Below are 19,734 nucleotides of genomic sequence, written 5' to 3'. Positions count from 1 at the left end.
AACCTTCTGACCGCGAGACTCCAACGATCTGTCAAATATTTCGTGGCGTTACCTTAGCAACGGTGAGGCAAGTCGGCATCGTTCTGCTTTGTGTGACGTATGTCATTGAATTGAATGAGATCTGCTCATTTGAATTCAATTCATCGAAGCGGAAAGGTGACGTTGTTGCAGATTCATAAGTGTTCGTTCGATTTTACAGCAACTAAAAACTATTAGCTCATCGAAATGTCGGATAAACCAATGCAAAGTGACGAAAGCAATGAAAGCCAAACTAGTGCCGGCTGTGCAGAACCGGTGAGGAACTGCATCTTGGAGCACGAATCTGTTCAACAGATAAGGCATCTGATATCACTAGAAAAATCAACTGTGTTTGTCGAACTTGTACGTGTTGCGTCTAAAAATATCCAGCAGCATAAGTATATCGAATCCCTCGAAAAGGCGCTCGAAAAATCGATCGAAGAAATGGTGGCTATAAAGCAACTTCTTCTAAGCGACGAAGAATACCAATCTGCTGTGGAAACTTTGTATGTTGTCCAATGTTTCTGTTTTTTTTTGTAAGTTACTCATACACAGCGGAATCGTGAAACGCAATCTCTTTGTTTTTATCCTCTACAGAAAACATCAAAGACAGAAGCTTGCACACAAATTCGAAGCCGAACATCAGAAAATCGATTCGTTTGTAAAACAGATTGAACAGGCTCAATTGCAGGAAAAAAATGAGGTTAGAATCAATCGAGTGACAATGGAAAAATTAAACAAACACATTGCTGCGATGGGAGGGAAAGGTAACGATGTGTAGTTTTTTGACGTTCACCTGAACTTTGGAATGTACTTTTTCCGTACTTTTATCTTTCAGCATCCAAGCAGGCAAATGAATACAGTGCACTACTAAAATGCTGTACTTCATGTAAGCCAGAACTTACTGGAAATATCGAAGAACTGGAAAAGGAAATCGAAACCTCATCTGCTGCCATAAATGAGTCGACATCTAAGTATGAAATGTTGAAAAAGGAATATGCATCGAAAAACATAAAACTTTCTGACGACGTGGCACAAATGCAGTACGAAAATGAGCAAATGAAGCGTACTATTTCCGAAAAGCATGAGACCATCTCAAAATTGAAATTCTTGCAAGAAAAAGCTGCGGAAGATTTAAAACAAATCAAGTTGAAAAACGAACAAAATATGAATAATTTTAAACAAGAACTGGTCGACGTAGAGCAAGAATCAAAGAAATTGAGTGACGAAAATCAACATGCTTGTGATGCAATTAGAATACTAAAAGAAAGTATTCAAAACGAGGAAAATGAAATTCGTGCTCTGCAAGAAAAAACGAGCAGTGTAGAAAAGAATGTAGCTAAATTGGATGAGGACATAAAGACAGCCAAAATTCGAATCAACAGCATGGAGGAACAACTTAAAAAACTGAAAAAAGAATCTTCAACTACCGGTATCACGATAACACCAGCTCCAAAAAGACTGCAGTTCGCTACGGTTCGACCACTTCAAACGAAAAAAACATACCATTCGAGTGCCATTCCGACACTAGACCGGGAGAGCGATTCTATCAGCATAGTAAGTTTTGTCTATGTAAACAATATTATGCCTTTTTTAGCAAATTTTTTTTATTTAATACATTATTTAATTATATACTTCATTCTTTTTTGCATTTTAGGTGTCATTCCACCACGACAATCGCGTTAGATACGTAGAGAGTTTCAATTCTAGATTCGACACCGCAGAGGACATGGATGATAATTAACTGCCGTCACCTTTTTACCTTTTTCATTTTTACCCTGTAATCTAAATCTTTAAAAACTTGTTTTTAAAATTAAAACATCAATTATACATTACTATAGCGCTCTGGATTGAATTTTCAATAAACATGAAATTACTTTTTGGCAAACCTGAAACTTTTCAATTATTCTTTAATTTTTTATTCATATACATACATTCACATAAATTTCCTGTTATGTATTGTGTGCTTCATTTCCAATTGTGGACACTAGGTAAAAGATTTTTTTGGTGTCTTTTTTAGTGTATGTAGGTAAATCTGTTTAAAAATTGGTCAACTTATAGAATCGACCTTTTCACTGCTCCACCGTGAGTTTTGCCACTAAGTAAGGTGGCGCTGGTCCAGCCTGAGTCGTTGCCTAGCAACGATACGGCAAGTAGGCGTCGTTTTTCTTGTGTGGTTCTCACTCCGGTTCAAGTCGTCGAGGTGAAAAGGTGTGCTTATTGGACGTTGTTACAATTTCATAAGTGTTCGTTCGATTTTACAGCAACTAAAACTATTAGGTCGTAAAAATGTCGGATAAACCAACGCAAAGTGACGAATGTAATGGAAGCCATCCTAGCGCTGGCTGCGCCGAGCAGGTGAAGATATTTGAACATGAAGTGCAACAGATAAAACGTCTCAAGACAAAAAACCGATGGACAGTACTAACCGAGCTTATTTTGCTGAAACATAGAAATTTTCAACAGCAGCTACATATTGATAACCTAGCAAATAACCTCAAAAAAACGACCGATGAAAAGGAGTCTATACAACACCTTCTTCTAAGCAAAGACCAACACCAACCAACTTTAGAAACCATGTATGAAAACTTGTAAGTTTATCATAGTTACCATATTGTAAGTAGTAGATTATAGTTTTTATCCTTTACAGAAACCTGCAAAGTGAGGCGCTTGCACTGCAATTAGAAGCCAAAATTCAAAAAATTGCAATGTATGTTGAAGAGATCGGATTGCTACGTTTAAAAGAAAGAAACGACGTAATAACGGATCAAGTAAATCTGGGAGACATTAAAAAACGTTTTACCGCGTTGGAAGATAAAGGTAGGCCAAGTGTAGTATGAAGGTAAACTGAGAACGTACTTACTACTTCGTACTATCATCTTTCAGCACTGCAGCAAACGAATGAGTACCGTACACTGTTAAACAACATCCAAAAGTTAAAACGATGTATTACAGAACTGGAGAAGGAAATTGAAGCCCTATCTGGTGATGTAATTAAATTGGCCACTGAGTATGCATCATTGAAAACGGAGCGTCAATTGAACAAATCGAAACTATCCGATGATCTGGTGGAAAAATTGGTCGAATCTAAGCAAACGAAGTGTATTATTTCCGATAAGCATGAGACCATCTCAAAACTGAAATTCCTCCAAGAAAACGCTGCGGAAGATTTAAAACAAATCAAGTTGAAAAACGAGCCAAATATGAATAATTTGAGGAAAGAGCTGGTCGATGTAGAGCAAGAAACAAAGAAATTGATTGACGAAAAACACCATGCTTGTGATGCAATTAGAATACTAAAAGAAAGTATTCAAATCGAAGAAAATGAAATTCGTGCTCTGCAAGAAAAAACGAGCATTGTAGAAAATAATGCAGCTAAGTTGGATGAGGACATAAAGACAGCCAAAATTCGAATCAACAGCATGGAGGAACAACATAAAAAACTGAAAAAAGAATCTACAACTATCGGAATCACGATAACACCAGCTCCAAAAAGATTACAATTTACTCCTTCGAAAAAATTAAAATTTGTCTCCACTTAGGTTTTAAAATCAGAACAGAATAGCGTTTTCGATATAGTTGAACGAATTTACTAAATGTAGCAATATTTACCTGTAGATATAACTAGGTAAATGTGGTTTTAATTTGCTTCCAAAGACATGATAATTTAAAATTTTGCAATAAACGTGTAAAAAATCTGGCAAAACATTGAACTACTGCATTTTTTTTTCTCAGCAATAACTCACCAACGACGAAAAAGCTTGTCAGTTTGAAAATATTATCCAATACCTCGTGCTTAATAAAAGATTCAAAGGATGTAGCTTTAACCTCTTATTTCGTAACTTCCGCTTACGCTGATAGCTTTTAATCAGAAGGCAGGTGAATTTTTCCACCCACGTCACCCAGACTAAAGATATAATCATCACGTTTGAAATATTATAAATTATTATTTAAAATCTAACTTAAGAATATAACATAAAAACTGAAGTAAAACAAAAACATTTCTTTCGAGCACGTCCGGAATAAAAATTTGCCATCAACAGAACGTTTTCATTTAATGTCGTTTATTTTAATCTTTTTTTTCTCTTAGAATCATTTACTCATTCTTCTCAGCCCTTTTCGCACTTCTCTCTCCATCAATATGTTTGCCTAAATTGATTTTCATGTTTAATTCTCCCTCCCCGCATCACCTATATCTTCTGCTTACGTTGCTAATGGTTGGTTGCGTCTGCCCACCTTTCGATACCTCGGGGAGTGTGTGTTGTGTTTTGTTTTGTCACTCTGTAGTGTTTCAAATATTCTAACCACCAAAACACACAACCCTTATGTTCCGTAATCGGTGTTGTTAATGAATTTTCCTTTCCTCGATTCCCAAGCCTCCGAGCTCGAGTTCAGTTCTTCCGTAAACTTCCGTTCACTTCATGTTCTCACGCTCACGGCCGTCTTTAAAACGCTGCTCTTATATCGCGCGTGGCTAGCGGTTTTCAATTGTGCCGCAATAATTTACCCTCGTGGAGCAGTTATATTTATCATATTGTTTTTCTTAACACTATTTTTTTTCCATAGAGGAACAAAGGACGATGAGGACGTGGCTCCTTCCCATCGATAAATCCATCTGTATATCCCAGCAGACGATCACTAAAGGGATAGTTCGGATGGTGTCTGAAATCCCTCCGAGTGCATCACAGGAAAGCCAAAAGCCCCATATTTCGGTGGAAACGATGACATCCCACTACCACCGTTGTTCATCGCTATCAGTTTCTATGTTTGTCTCCTAAACTCATTACTGTTTGTGTTTCTGTTAGTTTGTTTTAATATTTACCTTTCGCTTTTGGCTTTCCTTCCTACGATAAGTAACTGTTTTACATTCTTACCATCGTTCACCTTGAAGCCTAATTGATGGAATATTTTCTCTTCGGCTGCTTTTCCTGCTTCCTCTTCAGTTGCACACTACGTATCACTCCTTACGCACCGGTTCCATCATCGGCATTTCCGGCGCTGCTGTTGGTGTGGTTAGCTTTTTTTTCCTGATATTGCAACCACCGGACCACGCACAAACCAGATCGTACATCCTTAATAGACCCCAGTCTGTCTGTCTGTTCATTATATTTGCGTGTGTTTCCGTTGTTCGATTACTTGATAATTGTTGTTATTTTTTTTTCCTTTTATATACTTTCATATATTCTGAGTTATTATATCCTACCAAAGTATTTTACAATCGTTTCTATGTTTGTGTGTTTTGAGTGTAATTGTAGCATCAATTTGCCTTTCCAAAACGAATACCGCATCGATCCTTAACCCTACAATGCTTACTTAAAACGCAATCATTATGCAACCGCTTACAAAACCAAATAATTAATCGGCCTACCGATCGACGCACGTTTCCTGTGCTAAATGTGGCCAGGGGGACAGGGCCGGGTGCCACACAACACACCACACACGTTTCGCGTTTGGTATCGGGGGTTGACGAAAATTGGCTAGAAAATTGAAGTGCACATTGAAGACGCACACATTGGCATACATCCACAGGCTTCAGAGCGTTGCCCTTGCAAGCTGTTGCAGACATTATATTACTGGACCCATCCGTATCTCATGTGCTTGGAACAAAACAAAGACGGACATGGAATCATGGTACAACCTAACTTAAACCCCTCCCGAGAAACCTGATTGTACACGATGTTGTAATTTGTCTAGCAAGATGTTTTCGTAAGTTAAAAGAGTCATACGGGATTCTCCGTATGCCGCCGGCAGTCGGGATCAATTGGATTGGGCAGCAAACCACAGTGGACACTGTGCCAACGCAAAACCCGAAGAATACATAAAAGTAAAAACAAAATTTTAAAATTACAATTTGCGTACAGTTTGTAGGGTGCTTGCTTTTGTGTCCGTGTGTTTCATAGTGTCTCCTTCCTATGGTTTCCCCCTAAATCTTCATTTACAACACGTGGAAGGATCCCTACCACCCTGAAGCAGTTGATTATAAACGATAGTCGAGCATTTTGATTGATGGAATTTCGCTAAAATAAATAAAATATTCTCTGTCACTCGATCTCACTCCCCGTTGCGTGGATTTCCACTAATCGTCCGGTTTCTTTCTTATTGCCTGGCTATTTTTCCTAGAACAACAAAAAAGAAGTAAGCAGAACTTTACAAACGTTCTCGTTTTTTTCTTGTTTCACTACTCTATATACCTCGCTCATATCTGTAGGTACATTCATCTAGTTATTCGTTTATACTTTCTTACACGTTATAAAACTAGTCCCTATTGTTATTAACGCAATAAAGTACGCCCTTGGACGTACATATTATTGATAATCGGCCCACATCATGCTCTATATTGTGTGTGAGTGTATGTGTGTCCCGATGGCTTTCGGAAGCATTTTACATTTTAATTCGTATTCGAAGGATATCCAATGCTTCCTAACCAATGCTGATAAAAGCACACGACATTGTCTTTACCAGATGTTGCACAATGGTGAATATAAGCGGGGAAGAGAAACAGCAATGTTGGTGGACGGTTGTCACAAACACATTGCCTCCGCGAGGTTGAGACCCGGTATCGACCGTCCACTCTCGTCACACGCGTAGTATCGTGCAAAAGTGATTTTCTAAATGTTCACAGATGACGGGGTACGCCGAAAAGTATTTCCGTATATAGGAAAAGGATATAATTTGTTTGACGCAGCCGTTTCCTATTGTTTTTCTCTCTCTCTCTCTCTCTCTGCATTTCTGATCAGATGAATGCAAAATGATACCAACGGTATTCCCGGGTATTCTAGAAGCCTTTTAAAACACATAGTTCTCATCGGCCATATCGATCGCCCAACGGAACTTATCGCGCTGAGTTTTGTTGAAAATTTTCTCGATCGGTACACCAAACTTTTTACACCTGAAAATGGAAATCATCGATTGTTTAATCGCGGAGTTCATCCCGATGCAACATACGCGAGAGCGTCTTACCATGCGACAGAAATACGAGGATCCAAGTAGTTCAGCTTCGAAGTGCCGAGCGCGATCGTCTTGTTCTCATCCTTGTCCGTCTCCATTAGCTCGAGCTTCTTCAGTTGCTCCATTAAACGCTCAAGTTGCTTGGTTTTCTTATCCTTTGCGGTGGCATCACGAACATTGCTCTTATTGAGATCCTAACACATACAATAAAGTAGGACACATTTGAATGACACATTCAAACAACATCGCCAAACACTACGGTTAAACACAGCGTAGCAGCAACGAATCCCCTCACCTTAAGCTCTTGCTGACATTGCTCCACCTGCTCGCGCTTGAGACGAATTTTTTCCTTCAGATTGCCCATACTTTTCTCGTGCGTTTTCGGGACGGCCCGCTGATGGTTGCAGAGAATAGCCACAGCGCGATTGGCACGGTTGTAGGCCAGCAATTTCTCCGGCACCGTCATATTGGGATCCGTCAGCTCCTCCAATTGCTTTTGCAGCGTAAAGGAGGCATTGAAAGTACGGAACACTTTCGCGGTTAATCCTATAAACATAGAAACATGGTTAGCGTATCCAAGTGGGCTGTTGATTTGCATTATTCGCTTTTCCCACTTACCTTCCATAAGGTTTTTCAAATATTCATTCAACACCGATGTGTTTAGGCGATCAAACAGGTCGTCGCCTGTCTTTTTGTTCTCCTTGAACAACTCTAAATTTTTGAAGACCCGCTTTTCCACCGCCACCTCGTTGTAGTAGCGGATCGAATCCTTACCGAGGAAATCAAAGACGACCACGTTTTCTTTGCCGTTCAACTCCTTACACAACTGAATGTGCTCGACACGCAGCGAACAGCAACCAACCGTATCGGCCTGATCTTCGTCTTTTTCGTTTCCCGCTCTCAGCGCCAGCTTGTCGATGAAGTACATGGCCACAGCACGTTGTCGGATGCGCATCTCCTTGCTCTTCCATTCCTCGCGATACGTGTTACGAATTTGATCGATGTGCTTCAACAAGGAACGGGCCGTCTCATATTTTTGCCAATCCTTTTCACCCTTCAGCTTCGAGCTCGGGTTCAGCATGACGTACTTCACCTGCCCCTGAACGTTTTCAACCCAGGAGGCCAACCATGACACGCCGTTATCGTGTCGCACCTCCTTCCACCTGTGACCGGCCGGTGGAACCGGCACTTTGCTGTCTTTCGAGCAATTGATGATGACATCCTCCGGCATTACGCGTCGCTTCACCAGGCCCATCTTCGGATGCTCACCGCGACCACGGAACAGACCCGGCGGTTCAATCTTGAAGTTTCCGATCTTCTCCTTGTGCCCATCGATCACACAGATGCCGTACTCCTTCATCATTTTATCGTTTGCCGCCTTCAGCTCGGCCTTTTGCTCCTTCGTACGATTGCGGTTCTGTTCGGCAACCATCGCAAAGTGTGACGCCATGGAGCGGAAATTGCATTGTCCCAGATCCTTAATTATTTCCCGCTCGGATTGTGTCATCGTTTTGCGCCAATCCTTGAAGAAGTTTTCGTTGAAAGCCTTCTTGGAAGTGTAATCATGGTCCAACATCCGCGCGTAGAAGCCAGCCACCTCCTCGGCACCCTCCGAGAGTCGCATCTTTTTGCCGGCGTACTCGAACGTAACGCTCGGGGGCAGTGGTTCGTAGGCCGGTGCAAAGACTGGTCCTTTGTGCTCCAGGTAGGTCCACTTGGAACCATCTTCACGTTTCTCCTCCTCCCACCTGGGAAATAATGTGACGTAATAGGAAAAGAAATAGGTTTTAGCCCCCGCGCGTAGCTGATTGATGCACACACAATCACACCGGTTAGATGGAGAAGACAGCAACGGGCGCTTTTTAACCCGCTGACGATGTAATATTCCAGAATTAAAGGCACGTTGATCGAGCACTATCAGACTACCACCGGCTACACGTGCCCTTAGCCAACTTCGATGCTGCACTAGCTTGGTTCTCGAGCGGTACACCGCACCTAATCCATGGCGACACATAAAACTCCATGGAATCAGCGAACGCAAAGTGGCCAACATCCAATCATTCAACACGACTTGGTGTAAATATTTTGCGTTTTACAACTTTCAATCGCTCTTTCCAAAGCGAAGTGGTAACAGCGACCTGTCAAAATATTGACAGGAAAAAAGTATTTCTTCCGCTCACAGCGCCAATATGCATAAGGTGGACATTTTGAGAACTACTTGCGGATAGCCAACCATTGTACATACACCTCATGTGACAAGAGCAGAACACCCATGCGTTAAAACATGAAAAACTATTAACCTTTACGAACACCGGTCAAAAGTTGAAGAAATTAATTTGAAAAATTATACAACACTTCACAACCCTTTCTTCGTATACAAAGTAAGCATTAGCTTGCCTATTGCACCTTCAAAACTGAACTGCAAGCGCCATTACTTTCGTTGCACGTCCAACGAAGTGATCTACTCGTCCGACATGCCACAATATTTTTTCCTCACCCGTTATATCTGCACCGGCGCTAGGAAAACAAAAACCCAATGCTCTCCAGCGAATGCCATACAAACGTTCACGTACAGTGCGCACGCTCCGCTCACAGACACCGGTTGTTTTTCTTTTCTTCTTTTTTTTACCGGCCCGGTGTTTTCAAAACAATTCCCGTGCGTTTTCCATGCGCACTGCTCCAACGTAACAGCTATCAGCGGCCGGAGGGTAAAACCTTCGCGGCAAAAGTGCATCTACGTTTTTTAAACGACGACTTACCATTTCCACACTTCCTGCTCTTCCTCTTCCTCTTTCTTCTTCTGGCGACCACCTTTTGTTCGGGTTGTTTCGGTTTTAACCTCCGTCTTGAGAGCTCCCTTTGTGGGCTGATTTGTGGGCATAGCGAGCAAAACATAGAAAAAAAAAAGAAAAAAAACAGAATTACCATTAGCGTTCGCACACCAGCTATTCAGTTCTTCGCTGATAGCACAACAAAACTCTCTATAAGCTGTTTCGCTTATAAAGATGCCTACATTGCAAAGGATAGGTACCTTGGGTGCCTCGTGCACTGGCTCCTTCTTTACTTTTGACTTCTTCGTCTTCTTGCTGCCGTAGTCTCCGTCGTCATCGTTGTCCTCGCCAGACTCATACGATCTTTTTTTATTCTTCTTCTTTTCTTTTTTTTCTGTTTTTATCTTCTTCTTCTTGCTTGAGCCCTCCTCGTACGCCTCATCGGAATCTTTCTTCTTACGCTTCGACAATGGAATCTCGTCCTCGGAATCTTCCTCTTGTTTGATCTGCGTCTCATAAGGTTCTGCCTTGATATCGAGAGGCTCGTGTTTGATCTGGATCTGGTTCATCGATGCCTGATACTGCTCGTGCTGTTGTTGCATTCCACCGAAGTAACCGCCCTGATTTTGATAATGTTGCGCCTGTTGTTGTTGTTGATGGTTGAAGTGTCCATTCTCATTACCAGAGCCTTCATTGTCACCGCTTTCGGCATCCCCTTCGTCATCATCCTCGTCCTGATACTCGCCATCCTGATTCGACTGATTGTGATCCACCGGTTCATTCTTTTGCGGGAATGGGGTCTCATCCGCGCGAAACTGGGACATAGAGTAGTCACACGAGCTGGCTTGCGAAATATCCAGCGGATCGCGCTCTTTTGCTGCCCGGTTGTTAGCAGTGGCATCACCGGGCGCCACCAGATGGCCTTCGCCATTGAGGAAACCTGGGGGAGCGGCATCCGTTTCCCCCTTTATCTTCACCTCACCAGGCACAGAGGAGGCAGCATTGTCGCGTTGTTCCTTTCCATCCCGCCGGTCCTTGTGCTTCGAGGAAGATGACGATGATGATTTTTCTTTGTCCCGCTTCGAGCTGCTACTGCTGGAATGTTTGTCCCGGCCGGACGACGAGCTGCTGGTCTTGTGCTTTTCGCGGTCCTTATCCTTGTTGCTCGACGAAGACGAGGACGATTTGTGCTTATCCTTGTCGCTACTGGATTTGCTCTTATCACGATCCTTCTTGTCGCGATCGCTACGATCCTTGCCATCTTCGCGACTCCGATGCTTGCTGTCCTTGTCCCGGTCCTTATCCTTCGAACGATCCTTGTCCTTGTCACTTTTGGAGCTTTTGTGCGACGAAGAGCTGCTGTGGTGAGTTTTTTCCTTGTCTTTATTGCCGCTGCTTCCGCTGGAACTTTGCTTGTCCTTATCACTGCGCTCCTTGTCCCTAAAATATAAAAGACGTCAAATATCCGTGAAACAATTGCGAACAATCAATCAACAAAAGACAAGGCATAATCTTACTTGGACGATCCACCGCTACCACTCTTGGATGACGAGGAATGACTTCCGCCGGTGCCACTGCTACTCTTATGCTTATCCCGATCCTTGTCGCGGCTTTTGTCCTTCTCCCGCTCGCGGTCCTTATCGCGGCCTTTGTCCTTTTCGCGATTTTTGTCCTTATCCGAGCGATGATGGTCCCGATCCTTGTCTCGGTGTTTGTCTTTGCTCGAACTCTTGTGGCTGCTCTTCTGCCGCTCACCGTTCTCACCACCACTGCCCGCGTGCCCGTTGCTCACTCCGTTCGGCCGATCAGCTGTTCCGTTCATTTGCTTCAATGAATCCTGTAACGACACAACCACAAACCGTCACCGCGACATTAGTCAAAGAACGATCAACAACCAACAACAAACATCCCAAAAAGAACCGAAACGACTTTTGCCCACTGACATACGGGATTGAGAAGTTTAAAAATAAGTTATTTCTGTAGGGCCTCCGGTACACTCTCCCACCCAACAATACGGCCAAACCGCGGAAAGCGTGTGCGTTTTCGATCGCCGTGCTGTGGCTTTTTTTTGTCTCGAGCAACGTAAGTGAAAGTTGATCTATAAAATGAACTGCCGGATTGCGAAAATATGTCAGATTCGTGGTTCAATCCTCACCTACCGAATATTGCTCGATCCATTCGGCAACAAGTGAAGGAGTGTCAGCTCATGTTTAAAAGGTTATTATCAAGACCAGAACCGTATGTATGTATTACCGTGGATGACTACCACACCGTCGTGGAGTTGATAGATAACCTTCCCTCGCGGGCAGCGACTTAGCAGGGCCTACTACCATACGCCAGAGAGAACGTTGCACCGTCGTACGCTGCGCTAGACAAGGCGGAAGCCTTAGCTGTGAGCGTGAATTTTTCGTACGCGATCGCGAAGCCCTGATGTCCGGCGATGGTTTTGGGGTTCCGGCTTGTTCGGCTCCAATAAACACACAGAGCCCCCTTCTGTGCGTACGTTCGACTTTAACACGTGCTAACAATGTGGTTACCATGAGGTCGCCGATTTCCGCCGAGTTATATGGCAGGGTTTAGAAATGGATTTAAAAAGGCTTGTTCAGTAGTTCGCGATAGTCATTTACCATCAACAACGCCTACTTCGTACACACGCACCTTGAACCGACGAGGTTTTGGGGGAGCAGTACATCGGAATAACACACATGTCCTACGTTCATGCAACAGCTGATTCTTCCACGCGATACTTGCAATGTGGAGGGTGACAAATGTGAAGCAGTGTGGTTCGGAGCAAGGGAGATTGGAAGCATCGGTGTTCACATTTGATAGTTTTTGGTCTATGAATGACCGAGAGTAGCAGGTTAAAGCAGGCAGTTGTAGATGACAATTTGTTAAAGGGACCGGTGGGGTTCGACTCTTAAGTTTATTTTCGACCGGACCATTGGCCAAGAGTCATCTCACGCCACGTGGTAAGTAAGAAGCAGAAATTAAATTATTTAATTTCAAAATCAAAAATAACACTTCAATTCGATGCTTTTCTAGATCTCCGTTACACGTGTTGAAAGTAAACATAAATTATTAAAAACCACATGTATGCATGCATACCTCAATGATACTCACACAATCAGCAGTGTCAAATAACGAAAGTGTATATTTTGTTGAGAAATTTAAATCAACTTAAGTTTTAAGAATATAATTTATAAAATGTTATCTCAGATAAGTTAAAACAACAGCTTCATTTCATGCAGTATTTTCTTTCGTTTCGACCTAAGAAAGATGGACACACCAAAGGCAGTTTCTTCCTCCGAAGTAGGTCATATAGAGCTGCTACTTTCATCTGGTGGAACATTCTCTTCTACACCGAGTATGTACTTCATGCCGACGACGATTCACAGCCAAGGACATAAACGAATCGCGTTTTGCGTTCATTGAATGTTTGATAAATTTGTGTTACACCGCGGGACCGGTATCAAATAAACCCACATTCGAATGCACAAATGGTGCCATGCAGGGGCAAACACTATTTCGGTCGATAATAAATATTACATTTTGGGGTAACTTCAACACCATCAGTCCTGACAACACTATTCATAAGAATCAGCATACGTGGTTTATTAAAAGATTCACGTTAACGTTAGCGGGAGACGTTAAACATTGGTAAAATAGAACACACGAAAATATTTTGTCGAACAACTAACGGTGAAGGAAGAAATAATTCCTTCGAAAAACATTTATATGTATATCGTATATTACGTCGTTGTACAGCCTGTGCAATTGTGCGACGCATTAGTCGAAAAATAACAGCATCAAGAACACATCAAGTCAGAGCATCTTCTCTCGACACCGAACACACCACCATGCCTGAACAGCATGAGGGGTTGAAAAATTTTCTAAGTCCCCGAAAAAGTTGGGACTTAGTCGCAAAAAGGCGAAAAAATCAACCATCGATCAGATGATTGCATTTTGTCTGAAACGAATTTTGCACCATGTTTCATCGCGCTACGACAAACGGTGGCGGAGATATTCAATCTCGAAATTTTCAACATCACCGTCCGCTGCACAAAGTACGACGTGGGACTTAGTCTCCGGACGCCATTTTTCTCGTTCGTTCGTTTGTACTGCTCGCTCGCCACCAGCCACACTTGGACGAAATGCACGACAACCGAACATTTCACTGGCGGGCGGCTTCGAGAGGAAAGATGAAGACGTGGATGAGTGAAGAAAAAGGAAATTTTACATTTTAACGAAGAATGTATGGCCTTGTTCACGGGCTGCCATAGCAAAAGTAATTTATTCTCGGAGCTAAACTTTATCTTAGACGAAATCCTCGTATCAGTCGCCTTTGCGCTAAGATACGTGGGGTTCCTTTGTTTTGTGGAGAAAATAGGGAATTATGAATCAATCTAGTAAAAACGCTGGCCAATGTTACGAAGGATAATTGTTGTTGGGAAAAAGAGGTTCGGTGATCAGCCGCAAGAGAAAACTTCGAGAACATTTTCAACCTGCCGTGCACCGACCAATGCATCCGCTCGAACACGGTTCGCCATTCGGCAGATAGGTCTCGTTTTATTATCTGAACACTTACCGCTGGCTGTGGATGACCCGCTGGGGGAATGGCCGTTTCCACGCTCATGGTGCCACAATTTTAACTTCACTTCCACGACACCGGACACACGGCAACGACTGTGCGAAAACGACGACGACGACGACGATGATGTACGGAAGAGAGCACAAGTCCGTCGTCAGTTCGCACTTTCAGCAAAGCCCGTCCGAGCACAAGACCCGAGCTGCGAAAAATTTTCTAAGTCCCAGAGTATACAGCACCTAGTTCGAGTCACTGTCACGCACACTAGTGCGCCGCATCACACACAGAACACCACTGCTTCCTCATACCTCCGGAGGGCCGACAGGAAAGTCACGTTTTCGGCGATTATTTGTAAATTGTCCAGTCGCAAAAAACTGTACGATTTTTGTGAAAGGTTTTCTTTACCAAAAGAGACACTTTAAAGGGCACGCAAGAAGGTAAAAACGCACTAAAATCGACTTTCAACGAACCACGATGACGACGTTGCCACTGACAGGAAGGAGCGAACGGTCTGCCACTCCAAGCTGAACGTCAGCGACTGTCGAAGCAGTCAAATGCGTTTATAGTGCAAGGTTCACGTTCATTGTTTCATGTGATCTTATCGGAGGTTTGAAATCTTTGTCTTTAAATTGATACAATTCATTTCAACATTCCTCATAATTTATGAAAAAAAAAACTTTATTGCCGTTTTTCAGTACATTATGAAATAAATTTTAAATCTATTTCGTTAAATCTCACCCTTTTGTGCCTTTGCCAAGAAGGAGTCGCAACATCTCACGCATTGCACATAGCACTGTTCAAATCCTTCCGAGCCACTGTCGTAATACGGATCGCGGATAATCGCACCCGGCTGCTGTGGGTCGAAATCACCGAGCAGCAAAATCTTTGCCTTGCCTCCATCCTTCGGTGCACGTTCCTTCAGATCGGCAATATTTTCCCCGTCCATCCCGAAGATGTAGTCGTAGTGCTCGAAGTCGGCCTTCTTGATCTGACGCGCTTTGTTGCTGTACGGTAGGTCGTGTTTTTTCATTGTTGCCAACGCTCGATGGTCCGGACTACGTCCAACATGCCAGGATCCGATTGCAGCACTGTCCACTTCCCACTGGTCCGCTACGCCGGCATTGACTATTGCTTTGAGGAACACGGCCTCGGCGATCGGCGACCGGCAGATGTTCCCTGTAGAAATTTGTTAATTCGTGATCCGATAAACTGGCCACATAGTTGCACGACCATTACATACCGAGGCAAATGAAGAGGGCTTTCTTTTTATCACTCATTGCAGAAGCTTGCGAAGGAACTGAATGGAAGCCTTATGCAAATACCCTATTTTTCGCCAACCAAATAGAACCCGGTCACGGTGAGTTTTGCATCAAGTTCGGTATGTGTTTATTTTTCATTTGACACAAAACAAAATCAACTATTGACGAAATATTTCACAACTGTCATACAGGATTTCCATCCGCTATACAAACTCCAGTAACTGAGTGGTTCCATTAGACAGTACGATTGAGTGAAGCGAGCACGCAAGCGAGATGCACTGATGTAACGCTTTTCTGACGCTAAGCTTAGATAGCAATATAGCAACGAACGAGCGAAGCGAGCGCGAAAGCGAGATGCACTGCAGCATACCAGTTTTCCCACGCGTTCTGCTTTTGCTATGGATACTAAGGATGAAGGGGAAATTTTTGTTGCGCTCTGATCCGGTGAACGATTTGATGAGCGAGTTTTTGGTAGTCGATGGTTGCATTGATTATCGATGGTTACTTTGCCGGAAAATAAAACAGAGCAAACACAAATCTGCAGACACAGTTTCATTCAATGTTTCTAATAGGAGGGAAATAAAACGTTTTCGTGATTTTGGGGACAATTTCAAATCGAACGTTGCATTTACTCTTGGGAAAAAGGTGGTGCTGCAACGTGATGCAAATAACCAACGCAGAATAAAATTAATAATCAAACTACATCTGTAAGGTTAGGCCCTGTAGCAGGGCCCTGTAACCGGGAATTGTCAACGGGCTGACTTTCCGGGCCCTGTAAACTGAGTCCTGTAAGTGGACCGTGTAACCGGGCCCTGTAAATTGACCGTGTTACAGGGCCCTGTAAACGGGCCCTGTAACCGGGACCTGTCAACGGGCCCTGTTACCGGGACCTGTCAACGGGCCCTGTTACCTGGTTCTGTAAACGGGTCCTCTAAACGAGTCCTGAAACTGGGTCCTGTAAACTGGCCCTGTAAACGTGCCGTGTTACCAGGCTCTGTAAACGGGTCCTGTATACGGGTCCTGTTATCGGGCCATGTTACAGGGCCCTGTAAACGGGCTCTGTCCTGTAACTGGACCGTGTAACCGGGCCGTTTTACCTAGTGATAAGCAAACTGCAATAAAAATATATTTTCAAATGTGTGGTTAAAGTACATAAAAATGTTTGTAAAAAGCTAAGTTGATATTACAAATTCAACAACCCTTATCTTACGTTATTTTGGTAAAACTAACTTGTCATCAATATGCGAAGTTGAGTAAGGAACAATTGGAGTTATTTTTGCGATCCTCTGTCGATGATATTCTTTAACATTACGCAGTCGGTTAACATTCTCTTTCGCTCTATCGATGTACATTTCTTTACTTGGACCGCTTTGAAAGTTTTGATAGATATTACAATATTCTAGTACAGAAGATATTTATAACTGTTTGTGGTAACAGGGATGGATGTCTTTCATTGTGGTTTAGGCTAGCTTTAGATATTTGACTTGCATCTCAACAGAGCATTCGTTAGGAATAGTTGTAATTTGAAAAGGTACCGAAGAAAACTAAAACTGTTCAAATAGTTCCAACGGTCATTATCGAAACTAGGACTGAACAGGTGCTCTAGCACTTGAAACTACATAAAAACGTCCTTAATGTTCTTAAATTGCCGAACAGATAAGTCCACCGGTAGATCGAAGCGATACTGTGTCAAACTATCCAGGGTCTTCAGTGCGTCACGGAAACCTGTGTTGGCTACGTAACTCCAGCTATAATAGTACGAGCTGACCAGCTCTTTGCTTTGGAAGATAAGGTACAGCCATTGTGTTAACTTTTGGGCACTAGAAAGATACAAATTGGAGTATGAGAAAAACACGAATGCCATACATAATTGCTGACTTTTGTTACTTGAGACCAGCGCAGATCAACGCCTTAAACTGTGAATCGTAGCTCCGCTTGTACGGGCTATGGAGCGCAATGATCGATCCTATTGCGCTAAGAAGACTCTGAAAATTACACAAAAGGGATTAATCACAGTTTCTTTTTATGCAGTTGCTTGCGCTGTTGGTACCTGTTTGTTTGATAGTGGTCTCCCATCCACGATGTCCAAGTTGAAGCTCTCCGATAGCTTTCTCGCCGGTGTAGAATTGTACCGTTCGCCATTTTTTATGTTATAATACACCAACAGCAACTCCCAGGCATGCATTTCCGGTTCGGAGCTACCTCCGAAACGTTGCTCAATATACTCATCATCGTCATCGTCGTCGTCAAGCTGAGAGAACAAATTTTGTTCCACACTTGCCATAGACACATCTTCGGTGGATCGGGACTGCTTTTTCGGAGCAGTAGTTGTTGCGCCTGTACTTTTACGTCTCACTTCCGGACGGTAAAAACGTTCGTCGGATCTGGAATCCATGTTGGGTCGATTTGCTCCACTATTACTACTGCTGCCACTGGGGCCTGTGCCACCAGATGAAAAGCATCCCGATATGAATGGTACCAAACTATTGCTGGTGTTTTCGGACACTCCCCTCAACCCATGCTGCATCAACCGTTGAATCGTTTTAGCAAGACGCTTGCGAACCAACAGCGTCAGCTCGTAATTCTTCCGATTGCCTCGGGAAGGGCGTGATAGATCATCGTCTTCCTCTTCTTGGTGATCGGGGTCTGTCGTCGGTAGCTCACTCTGTAGTGTCATGGCTAGAGACGCAATCTCCTGCACGTCGTACTCCAACCGGGCGCGTATATCGCCCCAGCAATTCTCTCTGGTCCGTGTCATCATTTTCGACTGATAGTTTGCATCCCGATTTCGATCACTTCCGCAGTTGAACTGGGACAGGGCAAACATTTGTAATAACGTTCCGGCTTTATCCATCAGGCCGAAAGCTTTGCTGTTGAACGATTCTCGCCTGGTAGCCGTTTGGTTGGCATTGCTATGGATCGTTGAGCTTTGCGAAGATTCAGGTTTAGAGACCGTTTGGCGTTCGGGTACATTTTTTGAGCGTCCAGCTTCCTTGGCGCTGAGCTGCTGTTTTTGCTGTTGTTCCAAAAAGCGTTTCTTAATTTCCGCCTTTTCGTTCGTCTGCAAGAAGCCGATAAACCTTTCCAAGTCCTGAATCTGTGTCTTCAGTTGTGTCACCAGTTGCTCCTTCATTTTGAGCGGATTTACCAGCTCATCTAGGGCACTGTCGACCTGCTGGCGCAAATCTTCCGAGGTAAGCTGCGGCAAGTCTAGCTCGTTCAGGTTTAGATTGATTTTCTTTTTAATCTCTTCGATGATTACCTTTTGTTTTTCAAGCAGTATCGACTGCGGAAGAACACCCGCGCCGGATTCGTACGCATACCGCTCTAAATCCAACAGCTGCGACTTGAGGTGTTCGATAAGTTCGTGCTGCTTTTCGCGCAGATTTTCCACCGATTCCGGACTCCGATCGAGATTGGCCACAATCTCCGGAATGTTCTGTTTCACAGGATTCTGTTGTATTTCGGGTATGCCGAGGAAGGCAAATTCTTCCAGGTTTTTCAACAAGCCGTCGCGTTCAACCGGGGGTGCCTCTACAATTTGTCGCAGCCTCAGCTGTACCTGGGCAAAGTGGGACGTAAGTGCAATCAGATTGGACGACAACACCTCGTGCTCATCCTCGAGCGACTTCAAGCGTTCGCGTTCCATTAAGCCATCCGGAATGGCCCGTTCCTCTTGTTGATCGATCGTGCTTTCATCCGTCAGCGCGTGATTCGATTCGGAGCTGAATGCAGAATCAAAATCAAACTCATCCTCCGACCCATTTCGGGCCCCAGGACGTTCATGTTCAGCATAGAGGCCATATTTCATCCCTTCTGCATCATTTCCTTCGTCCCTTGTGTGGCAAAAATACTCATTTTTCACGTCAGCAGGCTTTTCTTCATCCTCCGGTGCGAGATTCGACGACTCGTGGATTTTTATGTCCACGGACATGATTCACAATGTCTATAAACAATTTTCTAGGCCAATATTCTATCAAGCTCGTCGGCCCAAGCACAGACGACGGTTTTTGGATAAACTTGCACGTCACAAAAGCACCTGTAAAGGGCAATTATGGCCAAAAGGAAAACGTGTAGGCGATGGCCACGATGACGTCGGGAAAAGCGATGTTTTTTCTTTTTTCGCTATACCATATGCAATCGTAAGAGCTTA

General features: G+C 43.5%; 4 protein-coding genes across 5 annotated transcripts; 1 reads left to right on the top strand and 3 right to left on the bottom strand.

Moving 5' to 3' along the window:
* The first annotated feature begins 162 nt into the window (after positions 1-162).
* Positions 163-1,906, top strand: LOC131258463 (protein BCAP-like). Of its 2 annotated transcripts, none has more exons than XM_058259788.1 (4): positions 163-524; positions 616-785; positions 857-1,575; positions 1,676-1,906. In XM_058259788.1, the coding sequence occupies exons 1-4, from the start codon at positions 226-228 to the stop codon at positions 1,760-1,762; spliced, it is 1,275 nt and encodes a 424-aa protein (XP_058115771.1). In that variant the 5' UTR covers positions 163-225; the 3' UTR covers positions 1,763-1,906. The 2 variants fall into 2 exon arrangements, with proteins under 2 accessions (XP_058115771.1, XP_058115772.1); XM_058259789.1 differs by having other exon boundaries at positions 857-1,579.
* A 3,236-nt stretch (positions 1,907-5,142) lies between these two features.
* Positions 5,143-14,795, bottom strand: LOC131259875 (DNA topoisomerase I, mitochondrial). The gene is made up of 8 exons (XM_058261482.1): positions 14,323-14,795; positions 11,255-11,574; positions 9,998-11,177; positions 9,726-9,832; positions 7,585-8,714; positions 7,262-7,512; positions 6,979-7,160; positions 5,143-6,907 (listed from the first exon to the last, which is right to left on the bottom strand). Exons 1-8 carry the CDS (start codon positions 14,368-14,370, stop codon positions 6,805-6,807), a joined length of 3,321 nt encoding a protein of 1,106 aa, XP_058117465.1. The 5' UTR covers positions 14,371-14,795; the 3' UTR covers positions 5,143-6,804.
* Positions 14,796-14,995: 200 nt separating this feature from the next.
* Positions 14,996-15,695, bottom strand: LOC131258435 (low molecular weight phosphotyrosine protein phosphatase 1-like). Its single transcript, XM_058259756.1, has 2 exons — positions 15,563-15,695; positions 14,996-15,498 (listed from the first exon to the last, which is right to left on the bottom strand). Exons 1-2 carry the CDS (start codon positions 15,597-15,599, stop codon positions 15,050-15,052), a joined length of 486 nt encoding a protein of 161 aa, XP_058115739.1. The 5' UTR covers positions 15,600-15,695; the 3' UTR covers positions 14,996-15,049.
* A 1,205-nt stretch (positions 15,696-16,900) lies between these two features.
* On the bottom strand, positions 16,901-19,392 carry LOC131259057 (RUN domain-containing protein 1). Its single transcript, XM_058260472.1, has 3 exons — positions 17,632-19,392; positions 17,469-17,566; positions 16,901-17,401 (listed from the first exon to the last, which is right to left on the bottom strand). Exons 1-3 carry the CDS (start codon positions 19,390-19,392, stop codon positions 17,197-17,199), a joined length of 2,064 nt encoding a protein of 687 aa, XP_058116455.1. The 3' UTR covers positions 16,901-17,196.
* Positions 19,393-19,734: the final 342 nt, after the last annotated feature.

This window comes from Anopheles coustani, chromosome 3, assembly GCF_943734705.1.
Source record: "Anopheles coustani chromosome 3, idAnoCousDA_361_x.2, whole genome shotgun sequence".
Taxonomy (NCBI): domain Eukaryota; kingdom Metazoa; phylum Arthropoda; class Insecta; order Diptera; family Culicidae; genus Anopheles; species Anopheles coustani.
The sequence above is the reverse complement of the archived record's forward strand: the minus strand, read 5'-3'. Positions and strand labels throughout refer to the sequence as shown.

Excerpts from the sequence above, each read along its gene's own strand:
- LOC131258463 (XM_058259788.1), top strand. The coding sequence starts at position 226 with ATGTCGGATAAACCAATGCAAAGTGACGAAAGCAATGAAAGCCAAACT. Across the intron at positions 786-856 it reads TGCTGCGATGGGAGGGAAAG|CATCCAAGCAGGCAAATGAA; the intron begins GTAACGATGTGT and ends TTTATCTTTCAG. Across the intron at positions 1,576-1,675 it reads AGAGCGATTCTATCAGCATA|GTGTCATTCCACCACGACAA; the intron begins GTAAGTTTTGTC and ends TTTGCATTTTAG.
- LOC131259875 (XM_058261482.1), bottom strand. The coding sequence starts at position 14,370 with ATGAGCGTGGAAACGGCCATTCCCCCAGCGGGTCATCCACAGCCAGCG. Across the intron at positions 11,575-14,322 it reads CGGGTCATCCACAGCCAGCG|GATTCATTGAAGCAAATGAA; the intron begins GTAAGTGTTCAG and ends GTGTCGTTACAG. Across the intron at positions 11,178-11,254 it reads GGTAGCGGTGGATCGTCCAA|GGACAAGGAGCGCAGTGATA; the intron begins GTAAGATTATGC and ends TTTATATTTTAG.
- LOC131258435 (XM_058259756.1), bottom strand. The coding sequence starts at position 15,599 with ATGAGTGATAAAAAGAAAGCCCTCTTCATTTGCCTCG. Across the intron at positions 15,499-15,562 it reads AGCCCTCTTCATTTGCCTCG|GGAACATCTGCCGGTCGCCG; the intron begins GTATGTAATGGT and ends AAATTTCTACAG.
- LOC131259057 (XM_058260472.1), bottom strand. The coding sequence starts at position 19,392 with ATGAAATATGGCCTCTATGCTGAACATGAACGTCCTGGGGCCCGAAAT. Across the intron at positions 17,567-17,631 it reads GACCACTATCAAACAAACAG|AGTCTTCTTAGCGCAATAGG; the intron begins GTACCAACAGCG and ends TGTAATTTTCAG. Across the intron at positions 17,402-17,468 it reads TTGATCTGCGCTGGTCTCAA|TGCCCAAAAGTTAACACAAT; the intron begins GTAACAAAAGTC and ends GTATCTTTCTAG.